At 49.1% G+C, this 19,942-nt stretch overlaps 1 protein-coding gene across 2 annotated transcripts; it reads right to left on the bottom strand.

Moving 5' to 3' along the window:
- Positions 1 to 250: 250 nt before the first annotated feature.
- Positions 251 to 18,713, bottom strand: FFAR4 (free fatty acid receptor 4). 2 transcript variants are annotated; one of them, XM_086680394.1, is made up of 3 exons: positions 18,191 to 18,713; positions 9,942 to 10,070; positions 251 to 928 (listed from the first exon to the last, which is right to left on the bottom strand). In XM_086680394.1, exons 1-3 carry the CDS (start codon positions 18,599 to 18,601, stop codon positions 539 to 541), a joined length of 930 nt encoding a protein of 309 aa, XP_086536520.1. In that variant the 5' UTR covers positions 18,602 to 18,713; the 3' UTR covers positions 251 to 538. The 2 variants fall into 2 exon arrangements, with proteins under 2 accessions (XP_086536520.1, XP_025774131.1); XM_025918346.2 differs by having other exon boundaries at positions 18,035 to 18,693.
- Between the last annotated feature and the right edge of the window lie 1,229 nt (positions 18,714 to 19,942).

The following is a 19,942-nucleotide window of genomic DNA, read 5'->3' as shown; positions in this document are numbered from 1 at the left end:
ACATGGCTTCCCCTAAAGAGGTACATGGCATTTCTTATAAGTGAAAAACTAAAGTCACTTTAATTTTTTTGAATTTCTTTGGAAATTCCTCAAGTTTTGTTGACATTATTGAATAGTCTTGAGGCCTCGCAAGTCCAGGGTGGGGACCTACAGTGGTAGTGAACCTTCAGGGAGAAACCTGAGTATTAGATCACTTTCAAGACTCACTCCAGAAACCAGCATGGTGTGGCTTTATATGTAAGAGATGTGATTGCTGAACAGCTATAAATAAAAATTTATTAAACTCAATCATATTACAAACACACTGGAAAAAGTTCATATTTAAAGGGAGCCCATAACAAATCCTTTTATGAAGGGTAAAATTGTCATACTGAATGATCACCCCTTAATTTACTGGTGCTATAAATGTGTATTTGCATAGGTTACATTTTCTTAAAGCAGGCTACAGTGATATGATGGTCCTGGAAATAAACTCCCTTTGAAAGTGTATCCTAGCTTTCCAGAGGGTGATAAACTCTGCCTATAGAGAAAAATTTAATTAGTTGGAAATAACGGACAGATCATTTCTTCTGACAGATGTATCTGTAAACATGGCTCCCTTTTCTGGGTAGAAGAAGCAGTGGAAAATTTTCCTCCATTCATTCCTAAACAGTGACATGTTATAGAGAATGGGGTTCAGGGCTGAGTTGGCAAACGTGAAGGCCACCACCCAGAAGAAGAGGGATGGCCAGATGACCAGGTCCTGCTTGAAATTCTGGATCAAGATGAGGAGGATGGTGATGATGATGGGGCTCCACATAATGAAGAAGGAGATCATGAGCAGGAAGAGGGTACGGAAGAGTCGGAAGTCCTGCTGGGACACGCGGATATGGTGGCTCTCTGAGGAAGCCAGGTTCACTGTGAGCCTTTTCCTTGATGCCTTTGTGATCTGCAGGAACACAAAACAAAGCCAGAGCCACAATTTACTGCAGGATGTAGGGGATTTGGGCTGAGGAGGAACAGAGCATCTAGGAGTTGGAATCTGCCGTCCCTGCTGTCCTGGGGCAACTTTGGAACTTTGTGTGGAGAGGGCCGGTCTCAGTGGCCTCGCAACTGCCCATACTTAGGATGCTCTGGGGAATAGGGCCCCTGGCTGGCCCCCTGGATATACGGCCCCCATCCGTATTGTAAATAGAGTTGATGCAGAGGAGTGGAAAGGCTGAACTGAATGGTCTAGAAGAGAAATATGTGAATGGAAGCACATTGCTATGGTCTGAATGCATCCCTCTAAATTCATATGGTGGAACTAACCCCCAAGGTTACGGTATTAGGAGGCAGGGCCTTTGGGAGGTCATTGGGTTATGGGGACAAAGCCTTCATGAATAGGGCCCTTAAGAGATACGTCCCAAGACAGCTCCTTCAGTCCTTTCACCATGTGAAGACAGCAAGAAGGTGGCAGTCTGCAGCCAGAAGAGGGCTCTCATCAGAACCTGACTGGGCTGGCACCCTAGCCTTCAACTCCAGCCTCCACAAGTGTGACAAATAAACTCCTGTTGTTTTTAAGCCACCCAATCTGTGGCATTTTGTTATGGCAGCCCAAACAGGCCAAGACACGCATTTCCCCTATTATTGCTTTTTTTGAAAGTGGTAAGTAAGTAACTGTATAAAAGCAGTATGTGTTCGGGGCACCTGGGTGGCTCCGTCGGTTGAGCGTCTGACTCTTGATTTCGACTCAGGTCATGATCTCGCATCGCGGTTTGTGAGATTGAGCCCCGCGTTGGGCTCTGCGCTGACAGTGCAGAGCCTGCTTGGGATTCTGTTTCTCCCCCCCCTCCTCAGGCCCTCCCCCACTCATTCTCACTCTCTCAAAATAAATAAACTAAAAAAAAATTTTTTATTAAAAAAAATTTTTTTTTAACGTTTATTTATTTTTGAGACAGAGAGAGACAGAGCATGAACAGGGGAGGGGCAGAGAGAGAGGGAAACACAGAATCTGAAGCAGGCTCCAGGCTTCTGAGCCATTAGCACAGAGTCCGACGCAGGGCTCAAACTTACAAACCGTGAGATCATGACCTGAGCCGCAGTCGGACGCTTAACCGACCAAGCCACCCAGGCGCCCCCCCCTTTTTTTTTTAATTTTTTTTTTAACGTTTATTTATTTTTGAGACAGAGAGAGACAGAGCATGAACAGGGGAGGGGCAGAGAGAGAGGGAGACACAGAATTGAAACAGTAAAAAAATTTTTTTAAATAATAAAAAAAATTGAAAAGCAGGTGGTGGTCAAGGTATAAACTCAAGCAATATGATGCTGAAGGAGAGCAAATTAAAAATATAAGCAAGGCTTCTAGCTTCCTGCACCATCCATGGTCATTCCCTGGAAGGAACCCGTGACCAGAGTCCTGTCTGTCCTTCTGGGAACGCTCTCCCATCACACACATGCCTAGCAATGGGAACACAGACGTCTGCACTGTTGCTTTGCCCACAAATGGGACCACGCCATGCAGCCCCCTCCTAACCCTTCTTCCTCTCCGCTCAGCAGCAGGCCTTGGTGCTCATTCCATATAAGCCCAGACAGAAGGCACCTCATCCTTGTTATCTGGCAAGTGGCTGCATAGATTCCATACTGTGGCTGCACCAGGATTTATCGAGGCCCCTACGGATAGATATTTTACTTATTAGCCTTTTTGGAGGGGGGCGCGAGGGCCCTGGTTTAAGTGGCAGTCCACACACACTTGTCCCTTTCTCCTCCCCTCCAGGTTGTTGGGTGGCAGAGAGGGCAGTGGGAGATGGCGTGAGGGTGTGGCCAGTCTGGGCAGACAGGGAGCACTGAACCCCCACATCTGGTTCCTCTCCTTCCACAAGAGCAACTGAAATGGATTCTAGTCTTGCCGCAGGCCGCTGAGGTGGGGCCATGGAAGGCGGCCGAGACTGGAGGCTGCTCATCTGCCAGGCCACCTGCTGCCGGGAGCCAGCCTGAAAGCGAAGCTGCTCTGGAAAGGGCCCACGATGCCTGGCGTGCATGCCATTTGGGAATGAGTCCCTGATCAGTAGGGTCTGTTGGCACCACCAGCTACATGGAGACCAGAGGCCATGACCAACCGAAGGGGACGGTCACCTTACAGGGGGGACACATAAGGGATGACTCCATTAGCGGCCTCATCGTGTACGCTGTCCACATTGCCCTGCCAAGAAGGATGGAGTCCCTCATACCGTGTCTTACACATATTTTCGAATGATGTTGATGTAAATTCATATTTATTGAGCACTGACTTTGTGCTAGGCTCTGTACATATCACTTGGCTTATCTCTTTACATTCTCCCAACAATTCTGGGACATAGGTACTTTGATGATCCCCATTTTACAGATGAGAAAACTGAGGCTCAGAGCGGCTGAGGAACTTTCCCACCAGTACCCAGCTAAGCAGTTGCAAAGCTGGGCTTCAAACTGGGCAGCCTGACTCCGGCCCATGCTCTTTTTTTTTTTTTTAATTTTTTTTTTTTAACATTTATTTATTATTGAGAGACAAAGCATGAACAGGGGAGGGCCAGAGAGAGAGGGAGACACAGAATCGGAAGCAGGCTCCAGGCTCTGAGCTGTCAGCAGAGCCCGACGTGGGTGTCGAACTCACAAACTGCAAGATCATGACCGGAGACGAAGTCGGACACTTAACCGACTGAGCCACCCAGACGCTGCACTCCGTGCCATGCTCTTCATCTTAAACGAGTTTCTTCCTACCCTCTGCTAATCCCCACCAATGGAAATCCTTCTGCCTGGCCTATAACTCCATGCTCTGATGCCAGAGACTCTGAGAAGCCTTCCTAGTTCATCTCCCACAAGGCATCCTGCAGTACTTTGTCTCCAGCATTCACGTGGCCCTTGCCACGTGGACCATGTGGTAGGTGCTGAAGCGTCATTGTTACCTCAGCCACCAGACTGCAGGCTCCACAGGCAGCCCTGTGGCTTCTGTGGCCTGGGGCTCTAGCAAGTGCCTGACAGTGACTATGAACAAACAGACAGAGAAATGGACTGACTCATGGGTCGAGTGAATAAGTGGTCGGGTCTGTTTTTAGCACTGACTGATGCCACCGTTTCCTCTGCCCATGGTTCCCATGACTTTCAGGGCGTGAGAAGGAAAACGGGCTCATTATAATCCAATGTGGCTCCTTGCTGCTTCCCACCCCACGTTAGATGACAAGACTGGGTGACTTTTATCCAGGCTTTAAAATGTCTCTGTCATTGCACAGAATGCTTCATGTGTTTTAGGGGAAATGAAATGCTCAGCTAACTTGAGGATTAACTTTAATCCTTAAAACAAGCCTAGGGGGCAGGTCCTGTCATTACCCGACTTTGGGTATGCAAGATGAAGGCTCTGAGAGGTGAAGGAACACGCTCAAGGCCTCATGGTCAAGGTGGAGGAGAAGTGCCCCTCTGGGGAGGCATCTGAGCTCTTCATCATGCGGCTACGGGGGAGCACAGTGCTCCCAGGGATGTGGTCCACGGCCACCTGTGTCAGAGTCACCAGGCGAGCACTTGGGACCATGGTCAGATACTCACTTTTATGGGTCTGAGTGGGCCCAGAAAGCTGTACTTCTCACAAACTCTGAGTGATCTTTGCTGACTGAAGTATGGGAACCACTTATACAGGACAGCAGATTTGGAATTGCCCCACAGTTCTTCATAAAGAGTCACTTTTTAAACAGTCCTTTTGAGATGGTCCTGAGGGAAACTTCTCTCTATCTCACACCTCTGCCACTCCAGGCCACCACACCACGGTGCTGACAGGTGGGTGCAGGGGGAGGTGGTTCCTCACTGACATGCTCGGGACCTGGGGGTTGGCTCTCCTTGGGGTGCTGCTTGGTCCATCAGCAACACACAGATTGAATCTTCAGACAACAGACTCCATCTTTCTAGAGGGCCCACCTCCTTCTCCATCACTGGCAAGCAGGCCCCAAACCTGGGAATGAGGGCCAGGCATGGAGAAGGGGCTGAATGTTCATTACCTAACACCTTGGTGCTTAGCTAAAACAGAGTTCATTTCTCAGTTGAGCCCTGAGATGCGTGAAAGTTTTCCAACTTCAAGCAGTACCCTCATTCTCTCATGCGGCAAATATTTATTGAGCCCCTACCATGTTGTGCCGAGTACTCTCATAGGTGCTGGATATACAGCCGGAAAGAAGGGAGCCCTGCCCCACCCCTCCCCGCTCTCCCATCCTAGTGTGTACCTGGAGAACAAGGAGGGGAACAAGAAAGGGTAGAAGCATCTCCTCTTGCCATGGCAGTGGTTGCTGGGTGACAATGTAAACCAAGCCCCAGAAGCTAGCATTGCCAGCCTGATTGAAATCACTTGGGAGTGACTGGGGGACTATTACCCTGGGAAACTATTGATTGGAAAAAGCCACTGGAGATGTATAGCACGCTTGAGTCATGAGGAAAGAGGAAGCAGGGAAGGCAGAACCGTGGATAAGGCCACTGCCCTGAGCACGTGAGGCAGCTTTGGAAGGGAAGTGCCCAGGTGAAGCCTGCTCTCCAGTCCTTGCCCAGGGCAGAGCCAGCAACCCCAGCAGGGACTTTAGAGCAGTGTTCCCCGAAGGAGACCCATAGAGCACCAGTGCAAAGAGATGCTCTGTGGGGAGAAGGGGGTCTGTGGTCAGATTTGGTGGTGCTGCCTCCTCTATTCCTGGGTTGGAGACTCTCAAAGAACATTAGCCTGAGGCCTCCCAGACGTCCTGCTGCAAAGACACCTATTTAACATTGACTCATTGGTGGTTGCTAAACTCATTTGATCACGGACCCCTTTTTGATATCTAACAGCGCATGGAGACCTAGAGAGTGCTTTAGGGGAGATGCTGCTTTAGAGGAATAAAAGATCGGGGTGATTTCAAAGAGGCACTTCTCACGCCTATAGATGGAAACTGAGGCAGAGACAGTACCGACAGGTAAGAGGTAGACCTGGTGGGAAAGGGTTGGCGGATGCAGTTATGTGTCTTATGGTTTCTGATGATTTGTTAGTTGGGTCTCTATGAAAACAGCTGATTAACGCTGATGGTCAATTCATTTTACAGAGTTACGCTCATAACAGAAAAATTTCAGCTGGGAAGCTGATCCAGTGTCTCTGAGTTATGAGTATCATAACGAGTATGAGCTCGTGGGGTGGAAAGTCCTTTTTTAAAGGTCTTATATTTGCATTAACATGATTTTCAAAATCACAACATTACATAGCTTTCAAATTCAATTCTAGCAGCCTGTTCAAAATATTATCATATCTACACTCTCATTTTACTGTGTTAAACAACCCACTGAGGCCTGTCGACCTCCAGACAAAACTGAGGCCCGCAGTAGTTAAATGACTTGCCTGTGTTAAAGTCACACAGGAATAAAGCTTGGACTAGAAGCTAGGTCTTAGGACTTTTTGTTGAGTGGTTTCCCCACTGTGCGAAAGGAGAAGGTAGAGTTGGCCGTTTCACTGTGTTCCAAAGTTTGTCTTACTCATTCAGTGAGTGTTTGCTGAGTATCCACAATGAATAAGCCAGGCTCTGTGCTAGGCATGGAGCTATAGCAGTAAACATAAGGAAGTCTCGGCCCTCATGGAGACTGCATTCTAGTGTGCAAAACAGATGCTTTACAAATAAATACACATAAATGGAATATGACAGGCATGGTGAGTGTACAGAAGAGAAATATATCAGGGTAATGAGGGACTAGAGAATGATGAGAAGGCACTCTGGGGAAGAGCCTTCTGAGCAGAGACCTAAATGGAGTGGGGGAGTGGCCCACACAGAAATTGGGGGAATGGAGATCCGGGAGAGGAAATCACAGGTGCAAAGGCCCTGAGGCAGCTGTGTGTCGGCATGTGTGAGGAGTAGCCCCCAAGGTGGACACAAGAGAGAGTGAGAAGATGATGTGAGAGGGCAGGCAGGGGCCAGATCACACAGGGCATCAAGGTGTGGGCTTTGAGTTTTGCTCCACACATGAGGGAAGTGATGGAGTCTAAATGGTATCTTCGAGTCACTACTGAGAGCACTGTTTCATAACGGTGAGTCATGATAGATATTCTCTTTCACCCAGGAGCTGTCCTGGGGTCTGTGACAGGAGGAACTGAAGGCTGGCCATGGGTTTATATCAAAGTGTCTGGAAAGTGATGAACAGGAATCTAAAGGCTGATGGATATGAGGACCCCTCCCCCAACTCATCAGGGCTCTTGGGGTCTCCCGGAATGTTTCCGTGTGGGCCCTGGCCTGAGAAAAAGATGGAAGAGGGTGGGAAAACCTTTCCGTGGAATAAGTCAATCCTCTCTCAGAAGGCAGCTGAGTCATCTCAGGTGAAGTGCAGTGGGGCAGACAGGAGCTCTCATGGCCTGCAAGGAACTCAGGAGCGTGACCGCCCTGCCCTAGCATCGGCTCCTAGCTCTTGCCACGCTCCAAATCTGGACTCTGCAGTTTATTCTCTCAAAAAATCTCAGGGGTATCTTTTCCCAGCATGCTCTGAGGGTAGGGTCAGAGGAACAGCCATGCCTAACAAATAACAACAGATGTAGTCTACTCACCCCCCGCTACAGGCAGGCATGGCTCTGTGGGTCCCCGGTAGTATTCCTGACATGTCTCCCAACAACCCTACACCGTCTGAGTTATCATCACCATTTTGCAGATGAGGGAGCAGAGGTCCAGAGAAAGTGAGTAACTTGCTAAAGGTCACACAACAAGGACTCAAAAGCCGGGTTACTGGAAGAGCCCTTTATGTCTCCATGTCTGCCTTTCCTAGCCCTCTCCTCTTCTCTCTTCTCCCCCTTATTCACTTCTTAAGTCCGTGCGGTGTTCAATGGTTTGCCAAGCATTTTCACACTTGAGTTCTAGCATCACTCTGTCCTGTGTACTAGAGGCTCACCGCATCGAGCAGCAGTCCTGTTGTCTGTCTCCCCTTCCCCTTCCTGTGTTGGAGCTCCTTCTGAATAGAAAAACGTGACCTGCTCACTCTTGACCAATCTCCACTCCCCACCAGCACTTTGCAGAGAGTAGATCCTCAACAAATGTCTGAGGAATTAAAGTGTTGGGACGCTGGGGCCAGACTGCCTGGGTTCAAATCTTGATACCACTGCTTATGAGCTATGTGATCTTGGGCAAGTTACTTAGCCTCTCTGCATTGGTTTCTTCATCTGTAATTCTTATTAGGATTAAATGAATTCATTCCTGACACATTTTAAATACTACACAAATATTTGTTAAATCATTTTTTAAAGGATTCATTTTAAATTTCTCTTCCTTATTCCCTCACTTCTTTTCTTTTAAGGTAATAATAGCTAACACTTACATAGCATTTACACATGCCAGGCCCCTACTGCAAGCGCTTTACAGACCTTGGCTCCAGGCCTGAATCTGCCTCATACCCTTGAACAAGCCCCAGGCTGGATGTCACTAAAGTGGGTCACAAGTCAATCGGTGGGGAACAGTCTAGGGAATAGATTGGGGATCCATCTCCCACAGGACCCAGGATTAACAGACCCGGATAGAGGCTGGCCTGGTTCTGAGCAGCTGAGAAGGTTCTAGATCCTCAGCTACAAAGAAAAGGCCATAAAAAGTAGCCAGATAACAAGCAGGACCTACAGGGCTCCGCTTCGATAAAATTGTTTGCCAGATGACCTGTAACATGCAATAAAACCAAGATTCAACAACTGTAAACCTTCAAGAGGACTCAAGGTTTTGCATGAAATCTTCTGAGATGAGCATAAACATATATGTACATGCTACTTGCCTGAGCCAGAGCCGTACATGTGAATGGGCCACCTCAGGAGGTGGGACACAGGCTGGCACGGTCCTTTTTACGTCCCTGTACATACCTCCAAAGTAGACATTACTTCCTGGCTCAGCACACTTTTGAAAAGCACCTTCCCTGGGAGTGAGGGGTAGCAATGGGAAGGTACCAGGAAGGGGCGTCTGGGAATATTCTGTTTCTCGGTCTGTTTCTGGAAGCTGCTTCTAGGAGTCAGCTGTGCACGCATGCTGGGGATGCTTTTCTGAATGTATATTATACTTCAATAAAAAGTTTTTAAAAGTGTACGTTCTCTATCACCGTATTGCTATCTGTGATGGGGTAACAATGGACTCAACCCAAAAGCCCATAAAGTGAATTATATCACATCTGTATGATGGAAGACCATGAAGCCATTAAAAAGAATGAGGCAGAGATATAAGAGCAAACATGGAAAGATATTCCAGTATAGTGTTAAGCCGATAAAGGAAATTACAGAGCAAAGAGTGTTATCTCAAATCTGAAACAAACAAACAAACATTGGGTTGACCCATGGTGAGTAGTTGATATTCGACCATTTTATATGGTTTATCATACATATATAACATACATTCATTATACTCATGGCATAAAAATATGCATATAGGCACATCTATAAAAAAAGTAACCTGAAAAATATACTTTGAACTGTTAATGGGAGTAGATGTTTAGTTTCTGTATCACACATTTCTATATGTCTTTAATTTCTTTTAATTTTTTTTAAGTGTATTTATTTTGAGAGAGAGCACAAGCAGGGGAGGGGCAGAGAGAGAGGGGAGAGAGAGAACTCCAAGCAGGCTCTGCACTGTCAGTGCAGAGCCCTGATGCAGGGCTCAAACTCACAAACCGTGAGATCATGACCTGAGCCAAAATCAAGAGTCAGATGCTTAACTGACTGAGCCCCTCAGACACCCCTTTAGTTTAATTTTTTATAATGAGCTTTGTATTACTTTAGTGATCAGCAAAATTAATAATAATAATAATAACAATCACAAAGATATAACTTTAAAAAAATATTACATTCTCACTCCTTGGTGTTGCAGAGGGGGTAGACCTGGGCAGCGAGCCAGGCTTGGACCAGCGTGAACTCTGAGGTAACTTCGCCCTGGAAATGCTAAGATTCCATCTGAAATACCCCCGGCTTCGGTGCAGTTCAGCTGTGGCCCTTGAAGCACACATACCTGTAAAATCTTGGAGTAGCTGATCACAATGAGCAATCCCGGCATCAAGAAGTTCAAAGTAACAAACGACACATCCCAGGAGATTTCTCCAGCGATGCTGGGCCAACTCAGTGTGCAGATCGGAATTTCCTGGTTACAAGAAGGAAGAAAACGTCAGTTAAGTGGTGGCTTCTTGTTTGGCTTGAGCTCAGTCCCAGCAGGAGGGTACCCAACCCTGTTACACTGTTGTGTCACCATTCCACAACCAGGTTGACAGGAACCCCCCGCATCCTTTCCCCTGCCCACACAAACACCCCTACAGGCCCCCAGAATACCCCGTTCTCCAGGAGACTCAGCTGGGTGTCAGGGTCCCATGCAGGTAACAGCTCAAGTTAGCTGCAGGCAGGACTCCAGGCCCAGTGCTCTTTCCCCTCCTGAACTGAGCTGCAAAGGGCCCTTGAGCCTTGTCTTCATTTTACAGGTGAGAACCTGAGCCCTGAGAGGCCACACAGACTGGAAGCGACACGCATATGAAAACAGGCAAGAGGTTCCGGTGCAGTCACACTGGGACTGCTGAGGGCACCAGAAACAACATTGAGGCACTGAGTGTTCATTTAGGGGAATGACGATGTCTAAAATGTGTCAAGCCGTATCAGAGAAGGCTGGGGCTTACTCCAAGACAATACCGGTGCCCAGACTTGGAAGCTCTTTCCTCCTGTGTCCCTCCTCCAGGGGAGCACGCTATAGCCCCAGACAATTCTCCATCATTCAAGATGTAAAACCACTGGAAAGGGGTGGAAAAGCATGCTTTGTGGCCTTTGCTGCTGTCAGTAGGCTGGGCTGAATTCAAACGTTTGACAGTAATTACACACCTTGAAGCATATAGGGACCTTCTTACATGGTTACTAGGAGCTGCTGGAATAATCCACTCCATCGATAGTCAATGGTCTGCCTGTCTGTCTGTTTGTCTGTCTCTCCTCCCAAACAAACTCCTCATGCGTGCTTGACTGTAGGAACAGAACTTTAGAAAGCAAGTTGCCCTAAACACTTCTGAACGTGTAGAACAGACTTTTAAGAGCACATTTTGTGTACAAAGAGCACATTATTGACCTCTGGTGGACAAGGCATCTTAACCAATGGGCTAGTAGTATTTTTTTAATGTTTATTTGTTTATTTTGAGAGAGAGTGAGTGAGCAGGGGAGGAGTAGAGAGAGGGGGAGAGACAGACAATCCCAAGCGGGCTCTGAGCTGACAGCACGGGGCTTGATCTCATGAACCATGATATCATGACCTGAGCAGAAATTAAGAGTCAGACGCTTAAGTGATTGCGCCACCCAGGCGCCCCAAGGTAGTAGTATTACTTACAGCATCATTCGTTTATTCATTCAGCCTATATTTATTGAATGCTACACTAAGTAAAGGCAAAGAACTTTCATCATGTATATCACAACTGAGTGGTCAAATTCAAAATGCAGCCAAATAGTCACTTCTTTTCCTATTAACAGAAAATAGTAAGTCTGATATTCACTGAGCACTTATCTATGCCAGGAAACACTTTAAATACATTACCTCATTGAATGTTTGTAGCATCCATATTGAAATGCATATTACTATTTTTCCCACTACACCGAGCAGAAAACTAAGGCTTAGAAACACCCTCCTAAAACAATAGTTTAAAGGTGTAGTACTTTTTAATCATAGAATATCTTCCCATGAGAGCTAAGTAGTCATAAAAAGAAATCCAGAGACATACCAAGAAAACTCTAAAGCAAGTCAAACAGGGAAGAATGCCCAAGGGCCCCCAACTCTTTCCAAAAGCCTTCTCCAGAATGTCTGCCAAAATCTCTCCAGGCTTAACATGATTTTGTAGAAGAATACGTAATGATAGAGCTGGGTGTTCTCCCTTCAATCGGGGCAAAAAACTAGATCCTCAAATGATCTGCTTTGCCCAGTGCTGTTGAAGAAAATGTGTAGGTGTGAATGAACAGATATACACCTATGCACGTGCACACACAAACACACACACACACACACACGCATATGCATAGAAAAAAGACTGGAAGGATACAGTCCAGAAAATTAAGTGTCTGTTTCCAGGTGGGACTCGAGTTATTTTTGTTCTTTCTAAATCTTCTAGAATGTGCCAAAAAAAGGGCGATAAACGTTAATTTTTTTTAAAAATCATGATCAAACATGAAACCATGATAGTTTAGCAGACCTAACCAGCTACTTTTTCAACAAAAACAATGAACCCATCCCAATTTCATGACTCTGAGGAAGATGCTCTTTCACCTTTTGATTTGTAGCACTCACCCCAGGCCCAGAGTGTGATAAGGAAGTGAGATAAGAACTTTGCACAGCACCTCACACATGACCGAAGAGACAGTGTGGCTGGCCTGTGTGGACTGAATCATTTATATGCTCTTTAGAAAGCTTTATATGGTACCATTGTTTACGCGCAGAGTTTATTCTCATTAAGAAATTTAACAGCAGGCGCCAGGCCCAAAGTCAGTGAGCTGGCTTGGTATTATAATTGCGTTTTTGTGGGAAAATCCATCTGACTTACATTATTTTGATTCTAGGTATTCTGACCCAGGCTGTGACTTAAGAGGGAGTGTGGCAGTGAGTCAACTCTGGACGGCGGAGACATGAGTCTTATAATATTCTCTGTACTTTTTCTGCACATTTTGGAAGTGTTTCCTGATTTTAAACAGGAAATTTGAAAACCAGACGTGCTAGGCCCATTTATGACTGAGCTACAGAAGCAGAGTGGCCGAGTCAACAACTGTCCTTTAATTGGTTTGTTCAATCACTCACTGACTCCAGCCACAGTGGCAGCCACAGTGAGGATGGGCAAGGTGAGGCCCCTGCCCTCGAAGAGGCTATGATGTGCTTAAGGAGAGAGAGAAGGGCTAAGAAACTTCAATACAGGGCAGTGAGCTGGCAATGCCCAGAGCTACGGATGACAGGAGAGCACAGTCACCAGGGAGAGTGGCCTCCCGGAGGGGTTGTGTTCACTGTGCTCAGAGGCATGGGGCTTCAGTCAGGAGAATGGGGAGGCTGGAGCTCGGGACAGGACAGGAAGGGACAAAGTCAGGAGGCCACGTACAAGGGTGTTATGTGGTTAAGTGTGACTTGTATCCCCATCCCAACCTCTACCTCTCCCTGGCAATCTCATCCATTGTCATGGCTTCATTTCCGAGTTGCAGCTGCTTTTTCCAGCCCTGTCTTGTTCTGTCTTCAAAACAGGTCCCAGTGTCCTGAGGACATCTCTGAAGGATGCCTCACAGGTATGACAAGGCTCCAATGTCCCACCCCAGAAGGCTCCACCTCCTGCCGTCACTGACTCGGGGCCTGGAGAAGCCATTCCCAATGCTGCCAGCAACCTGAGTACAGGCCTTCTGCCTTCTCCTCCCTACCTTCTGCCTTCACAGATACCCAGTGGACCCACGTATTTCATTCTCACCGGCCCACCCTTCCCGGACCTGGTCCATCTCTCACCTTGGAAGTCCAAACTCTCTAAAGGACCACAGCTGGCCCTTCTCCAGCTGGCCTCCACCAACCCTTCCAGCACCATGTCTTGCCAACCTGTGGGCTATTTCCTCTGCTTGTAATGTCCCTCCGGTTCCCCACGTCCTTGTCTGGCTAACTGCCTTTTGTCTTCACACGCAGCTGAGACATCACCCATTCTCTTCTAAGAAGACCCCCGGTGGATGGGGGTTTCTGTCTACAGGCACCGCTCCACGTTGCCCCCTCTCCACACTGGCTAACTTATTTGCAGATGCCGCCTGATTCCAGCTGTTCCCCGTCATCCTTCTGTAATGACGCTTCTTGGAGTACCATCGAGGATCCCTTTGTAAATCATTCTCCCTGTTCCACCTCTTCAAACAAAATGGGAGACTTCGAGATCACTTGAAGGAACTGGGAATCCTAGTGGATATCTCCTTGTCTCTCCGCTTCCCAGCCAGAAAAGAAAGAATATATCAGTGCAAGAGATGAACTTTCTTATATCTTAAAGGATCCTCTACTACTAACAAAGGCAAGCAAATTGCGTTGATCTCCTCAGCTAGTTTGCACTCAGCAGAGACACCGTGACGTGATTGGCCTGGTGTTAAAATGGGGCAGGGCAGAGCATTAGGACCAAGGGCTCCCAAGGAAATGTGAACTTGCAGGAAATGGCACAGGAGTGGGGTGGGGGGAGGTGGAGGAGGGACACAGAGCCAGGCTAAATTCTGGTTCCATCCCTTGCCTGCTCTGGGACTTTAGGCATTTTCCCCTTTGGAGGATGAACAAACACCTGTTTGTAGGATTTCTGTGAGAACCAAACTGTGCCAGGATCTGAGACCGTCTGCATTCTCATTACCTGCACCTCCTGGAACAGGACAGTGTCTCGGTCACATGACTCATGATGAGGGCAGGGGGCACGGGTGCTCAGTAAATGTTTGTATAATGAATGGGCAGCACATTCTGGCCGGGGTGCACGGTCCCCCCTAACCTGCCATTGAGGCCGGCGCCCCGCCGGGGCCACAGCATACACAGGCAGGAATCCCACTGGACCAGGCTGAGGTGACCTGGCTGAGATGTCTGTGTTGCCAGGATGTGCCCACCCCCTTAAAACGGCAGCCTATTATCCTACTGCAATCAGAAAAATTACACTATTTGAAGAATGTTTGAAATATTTATAACCAAAGATAAGGAAACTAATAATAGCTGGCAATTCTTGAGTGCTTAACTGTGTATGTGCCAGGTGGTGGCCCATTTACCGAACATTAGTCCCCATGGCAATCCTATGTTATAGACTGTTATCACGCCCATTCTGCAAATGGGGAAAGGAAGGTATAGAGACGTGGGACCACTTGCCTCTGGCACACAGCTCCTAAAGGGCTGACATTGGAATTCAGACTCAGAACGTCGGACTCCAAAGCGCATGCACGCTCCTAATACCGAATTATCTAGCGTTTTCAGCATGCCGATTATTTCATCATCCCTTCAGGGAAGGGTTAGAGAGCCTGGTCACCCTGGATTGTGGGCACCCGCTGCCCAAATGGACAAAGGTACTCATGTTCCTGTTTTGGGGAGGAGGAGGGGTGCTCAGAATAGCAGAAAGCTATTAGACGTACTGTTTCCCTGGCCAGCGCTCCTTGAGAGGAGGCAGCCAGTATGTGCTTGGGGTTACTTAGTTTCCTCGGCTGGTGGTTTGGGTAGGAAAGTGTCTCCCATCCAAAACCTCCATATTTAGTGTCCAAGTGGGAAGGGGCAGGCAGAATCTAGACAGGAAGCTGGGAATAGAGGATTGAGAAAACAAGCTTTTGCTAATTTTAAATGTGAGACTCCATTCAGTCTAGCCTAGATCCTTCTCTCTTTTTTAAAATGGCCACACTCCGCCCCCCCCATTTCTTATTCTTTCCAACTTATTTTTTCAACCCTTCATCCTCAGTTTGCTCACCTATAAAATGAGTTGTTTCGTACATGCTCAGGTCACAGCCCTTGAGGGATAGGGGAGTTTTTCTGTTCCTTGGCTTACTGGCAGGTGCATGTGGTGGGGGTGCAGGTGGGGCAAAGACAAAGAGGATGGAGAGCTGGAAAGGACCATGCTGGTTTTTCATTCCAAGCTCCCTGACCCCACTTCTACTAATGTCAGGGAAGAGGGCTCCTGCGGCCGACTCACCTGGCCCCCAGTCTTCTCCGGTGCTCTCCCAGTGGTTTTGTCCAATCCCTCTCCCTCTCTTATGATCAAGGAGGTGTTTCTGCATTAATACAAGAGGGGGCTGTGTGCTCAGCCCCAAAGGAGACGGAGTGAAAGCCACCACAACACGAGTCTCCATGGAAGCACTTTGCAGCACAGCTCTGGTCATCCCGGAAGTGCCGGAGAGGGCTCTGACCAGAGGTACCTTCCACCAGAGGTACAACTACACAGTGACCAAACAGGGAGGATCCCTCCATCTGAGCGAAGGCCTTCTTGCTCAACAACCACCTGTGTCCATGTAGGCCAGCAGTTACAGTCTGGGCTTTTGGCTGGGAAGGGACAAGAACCTCACTTTTTTAGTGCTATTTGCCAGTTAAGTATAAGTGTACCTGAAGCAATTGTAAAAGGGAAGGGCATAAGGCATATGTCTGGAACATGAGATACCCGTAAGATATATTTAATTTGATCTTTAATTTCCTGAGTGTCATTTTGTCTGTAAGAAGAAAATGGGGAGAAGTCCCTCAAGATCTGTGAAAATACAGAAACACTGTGACTCAGGGAGAGAATAACTTAAAAAAATCCAAAGATTGAGGGCAGAACCTTAGCCTCCAGCTGATCCAGTGGATCTGGGGTGAGCCTGGCCTTCCACTTATTCTAGAAGCATCTAAGTGACCCACCCTGATTCTCAGGTATAGCTGGGTTGAGGAGGAGAGGGCTGCCCACTAAGTTAGGGTCCTTGGCCCACCACACCAAAGACACCCCACCAACTCAGCCGATCCCAGCTATCCTGGCCCCCACTTGAGGGGTATGGCCACAGGCTTACATGTTCTTTGATGAAGTGCCATGGGCCTGACATGGTTCCTGCCTATTAGTCATTCAAGGCCTTAAAACAAAACAATCAAATAAAAAGCCCACAATGTATCCCATGCAAAAAACAAACTATTAGGAAAGAGACTTGTAGATTTCATCTGTGTGAAAAACAAAAAATAAAAAAGGATAGTGCTTATACAGGATGCAGACTTCTCCCCACACCCCACTAAGAGGAGTGTGTGAGACTGGTCTGGGGAAAGCCCCAGAGAAGCCCATCTCTGTGTCCATGCTCCAGAGGATACACCCAGCGGGACATCCCCTGGTGGGACTGTCCACTTCCATAGTGAGAAGCCTTCCCCCCGGTTACATCTCATCCCCGTGCCTTCCTACCTTCTCACTCCCTTCTGGTCACTGTGCAGGCCTCTCTTTGGGACTGTGGTTTGTGAGGGTTTTGCTCAGGCCAGAAACCCAGCAAGTTGTAGAGAAAGGGAGGGGGCGAAGAAACCAGTAGGGCAGACCCTGTGAGAGGCTGAGCCTGGAGCAGGACTCATCCCTTCCTTTACGGTGCACAGACCTATGTCCTCTCCCTGTCCCTCCCCATGAGGCGTAGAAAACCCAACACACTGGGATGACAGCCAGAACAGGCGGCCACTGTCCTACACCCGGCCCGTGCCCACGAGTCATGAGCTGAATCAAACTGCAACAGCGCAGTGGGGCAGCAACGCCGACAGACCTGGACCTCAATTCTGGACTGCGCAACCGGAGTCACCCTCGAGCCAGTGTCATGAACTGTCCGCAGAACCTTTGTCAGGTTGTGGACCCCCACTGAGATCCTAATGACGACTCTGGGCATACTACTCAGAATAAAGCTCTGGCAGCCTCTGGAACCTGCAGGACGTTTGGGGCGCCGAGGGTACTCTGAAGCCACCTGTCCCCCAAGGCTCCCAAGGCAAGGTCCTGCGGTCTAGTGTAATCCTTCTGTCTTGCAGTTGGAAAAGCTGAGGCCCTGGGAGGGGGGGTCACAACACCCCTGGTGGCAGCGTTGGGTCTGGGGTCCCTGGGTCTCCAATGCCCTTTCTCCCTGACTCTGCAAAGCAGGACACTTACCCAGCCTGTACTGAATCTGCCGTGCACGATCTCAACTCCAACTCGCACCAAGGATGACATACCCTGAGCAAGTCATTCCCCTGTGTGCCTCAGCTTCCCCATATGTAAAGTAGATGTGATAGCAAGAGTACCGTAGCACCCTGCCAGGAAGCAGAATTCAACATACAGCAATGCGATTAGCCATTCCGGACCCTCGAAATTCCATCTGACTGGCCGCTAAACTCTCCGTTATTTCACTGACCTCGAAATGAAGGGTGCACTTTACAGGCATTTGGGGGACTCCACTTACAAGGTTTTGGAGGGCGTTTATGGGACCTACGTCGCTGCGGTGAAATTTAAGAGCTAAAACTTCAGAGCGCCGGGCACAGTGTCACAACTATTAAGCGCAACAAATGGCCTGTGATTGTTTTGTTGTTACTGTTATTCATCGTCCCTGGTCGCCGTTTCCGTCGGACCCCCGCCTGCCGGCCCGCCCCAGACACCGGCGGGGCGCGCACCGCCCGGCGCTCACCTGGTCCCGACCGGAGAGCCGCTGCGGAACGACTTGGAAGAAGACGCAGAGGGGCAGCGCGGCCAGCGCCGAGTAGCCCCAGATGAGCGCCAGCAGCGCGGCCCTCGCCCGCCGCCCCAGGCCCCGCACGCCCCGCTGCAGGCGAACGATGCACACCATGCGCTCCAGGCTGACGGCCGCCAGCGTGAGGATGGTGACGCTGCCGCTCAAGCTCATCACGTAGAAGAGCAGGTGGCAGGCGACCGGGCCCAGCAGCCAGGCCTCAGTCCATCGCACAGCCAGCACGGGCGGGATGGCGCTGGTGAAGAGCAGGTCCGCGCAGAAAAGGTTGAGCACCAGGCAGGCGGTGGTGCCGCGGCGCCGTCGGCGCGCCACCAGCACCAAGGCGCACACGTTGCCCAACAGCGACACCGCGAAGATGAGCGCCAGCACGACCGTCTCCACAGCGGTCAGCACCAGCCGGTGGTCTCCCTTGACGTCGGAGAAGAATGGGAAGCGGGTGCGGTTGGCCCGCTCCAGACTGCGCGGGGACCCAGTGCCCGCCGCCTGCGCGCACTCAGGGGACATGCCCTGCGCCCGGCGGCCCGCAGCCGTCTGCTAGCGCGCTCATCTGGGAGGCGACTGAGCGCCAAGGCGGGGAAAGAGGGAGGGAGGCGGTTGCGACATCTCCCCTCTGGCCCCCTCCCGCCGCAGGAGCGCCGGCGCTGGGCGTTGTGAGCTGAGCCTGGGGCGCGCGGGAACGAGGAAGTGCCAGGCGTCGCCGCTGGAAACACCCCGGCCTGGCAAGAGGCGGCGGCCGCTGCGGAGGCCTCACGCCCTCGGACTGTTGGGCGAGCGCCCGAGGGTCCTGGAAACCCCACTTGGAGAGCCCCCAGAACCCCTGCAGGACCTCCCCAGCTTCCTTCATCCTCCAGGGGCATCCTGTGTCCGAAACCTTGAAACCACCGATTTAAGTAAAATTGATTTAAGAGCGTCAGAGCTGGACTGTGGAGATCATTTTGTCCTGTGTTGCCCAGACTTCATCAAAGAAGCCCCTCGGGTCCGGGAGTGGACTCCAAAGCACTTTGCAATGGGGCCACACCTTTTTTTGGGGAGGGGGGAGAGAATCGTTTGTTTTAGCATTGCTTAGTAACATGTGACATTGGGGTGAATTAATTTTATTTCTCTGTTCCCCAGGGTTGGTTTTTTTTTTTTAATCTATAAAAAGAGAATAAAATATCTCATCGAGTAATTGTAAGGATTTTATAAAGAGATTAACACTTGGCATATAGTAATTGCTCTCACACACAATTATTATTTACTATAATAAATTATTAGTCTTCAATTATTAGTTATTATAATAAAAATGCATGTCAATTTTGCATTCTGAGCAACGAGCGATGATATAAAAATGCTCTCGTGTAAAAGGAAAAATCTTGAATAAACTTGACACCCCAGAAAGGCAAACTATCCTAGACCTCGAGGTGTATACACAGGCTGTGAATGTGTCTCAGCACCCCAGTTTGAGAAGCACTGGGCAATCCAGGGCTTACACATAAGGAAACTGAGGCATAGCAAGAAGCGACTTGTCCAAGGTGGCCCCTGGTTAGTAATAAAAGCCAGGTCCCCTGCCCCTGCCCCGCGAGTTTCCACCACACCCGTCGTGTCTAGTTTTCTGTTAAATTAGGCCGTTAGAGAATGAGAAATGTGCCTGTGGCCCTAGACCCAGTGACCACTTCCCTGGCCAGCCACCCCCCCTCCCCTTTGCCACACTGCTAGGCCTCTCCCAGTTGTGCATTCTGTCTTGTAGTTGTCTGTGTACTTATTAAGGATTTGGCACAGCGGCCTGAGGTGCTGTGTGGGGAGGAGATGCAGTCTGCTTATCGCTGTGTCATGTGTGTCTCAGTCGACAGTGTGACCTCTGAACTG

Source organism: Puma concolor, chromosome D2, assembly GCF_028749965.1.
Source record: "Puma concolor isolate L17-30 chromosome D2, mPumCon1.1.hap2, whole genome shotgun sequence".
Taxonomy (NCBI): Eukaryota; Metazoa; Chordata; class Mammalia; order Carnivora; family Felidae; genus Puma; species Puma concolor.
Note: the sequence above shows the minus strand (reverse complement) of the source record. Positions and strands in the feature narration are given on the sequence as shown.

What these genes read in the sequence shown, in the direction of transcription:
- FFAR4 (XM_025918346.2), bottom strand. Translation starts at nt 18,601, where the DNA reads ATGTCCCCTGAGTGCGCGCAGGCGGCGGGCACTGGGTCCCCGCGCAGT. An exon ending in GGCTCTCCGGTCGGGACCAG is followed by an intron (nt 10,071 to 18,034) that starts GTGAGCGCCGGG and finishes TCTTGTAACCAG; the next exon opens with GAAATTCCGATCTGCACACT. An exon ending in GCTACTCCAAGATTTTACAG is followed by an intron (nt 929 to 9,941) that starts GTATGTGTGCTT and finishes GTGTTCCTGCAG; the next exon opens with ATCACAAAGGCATCAAGGAA.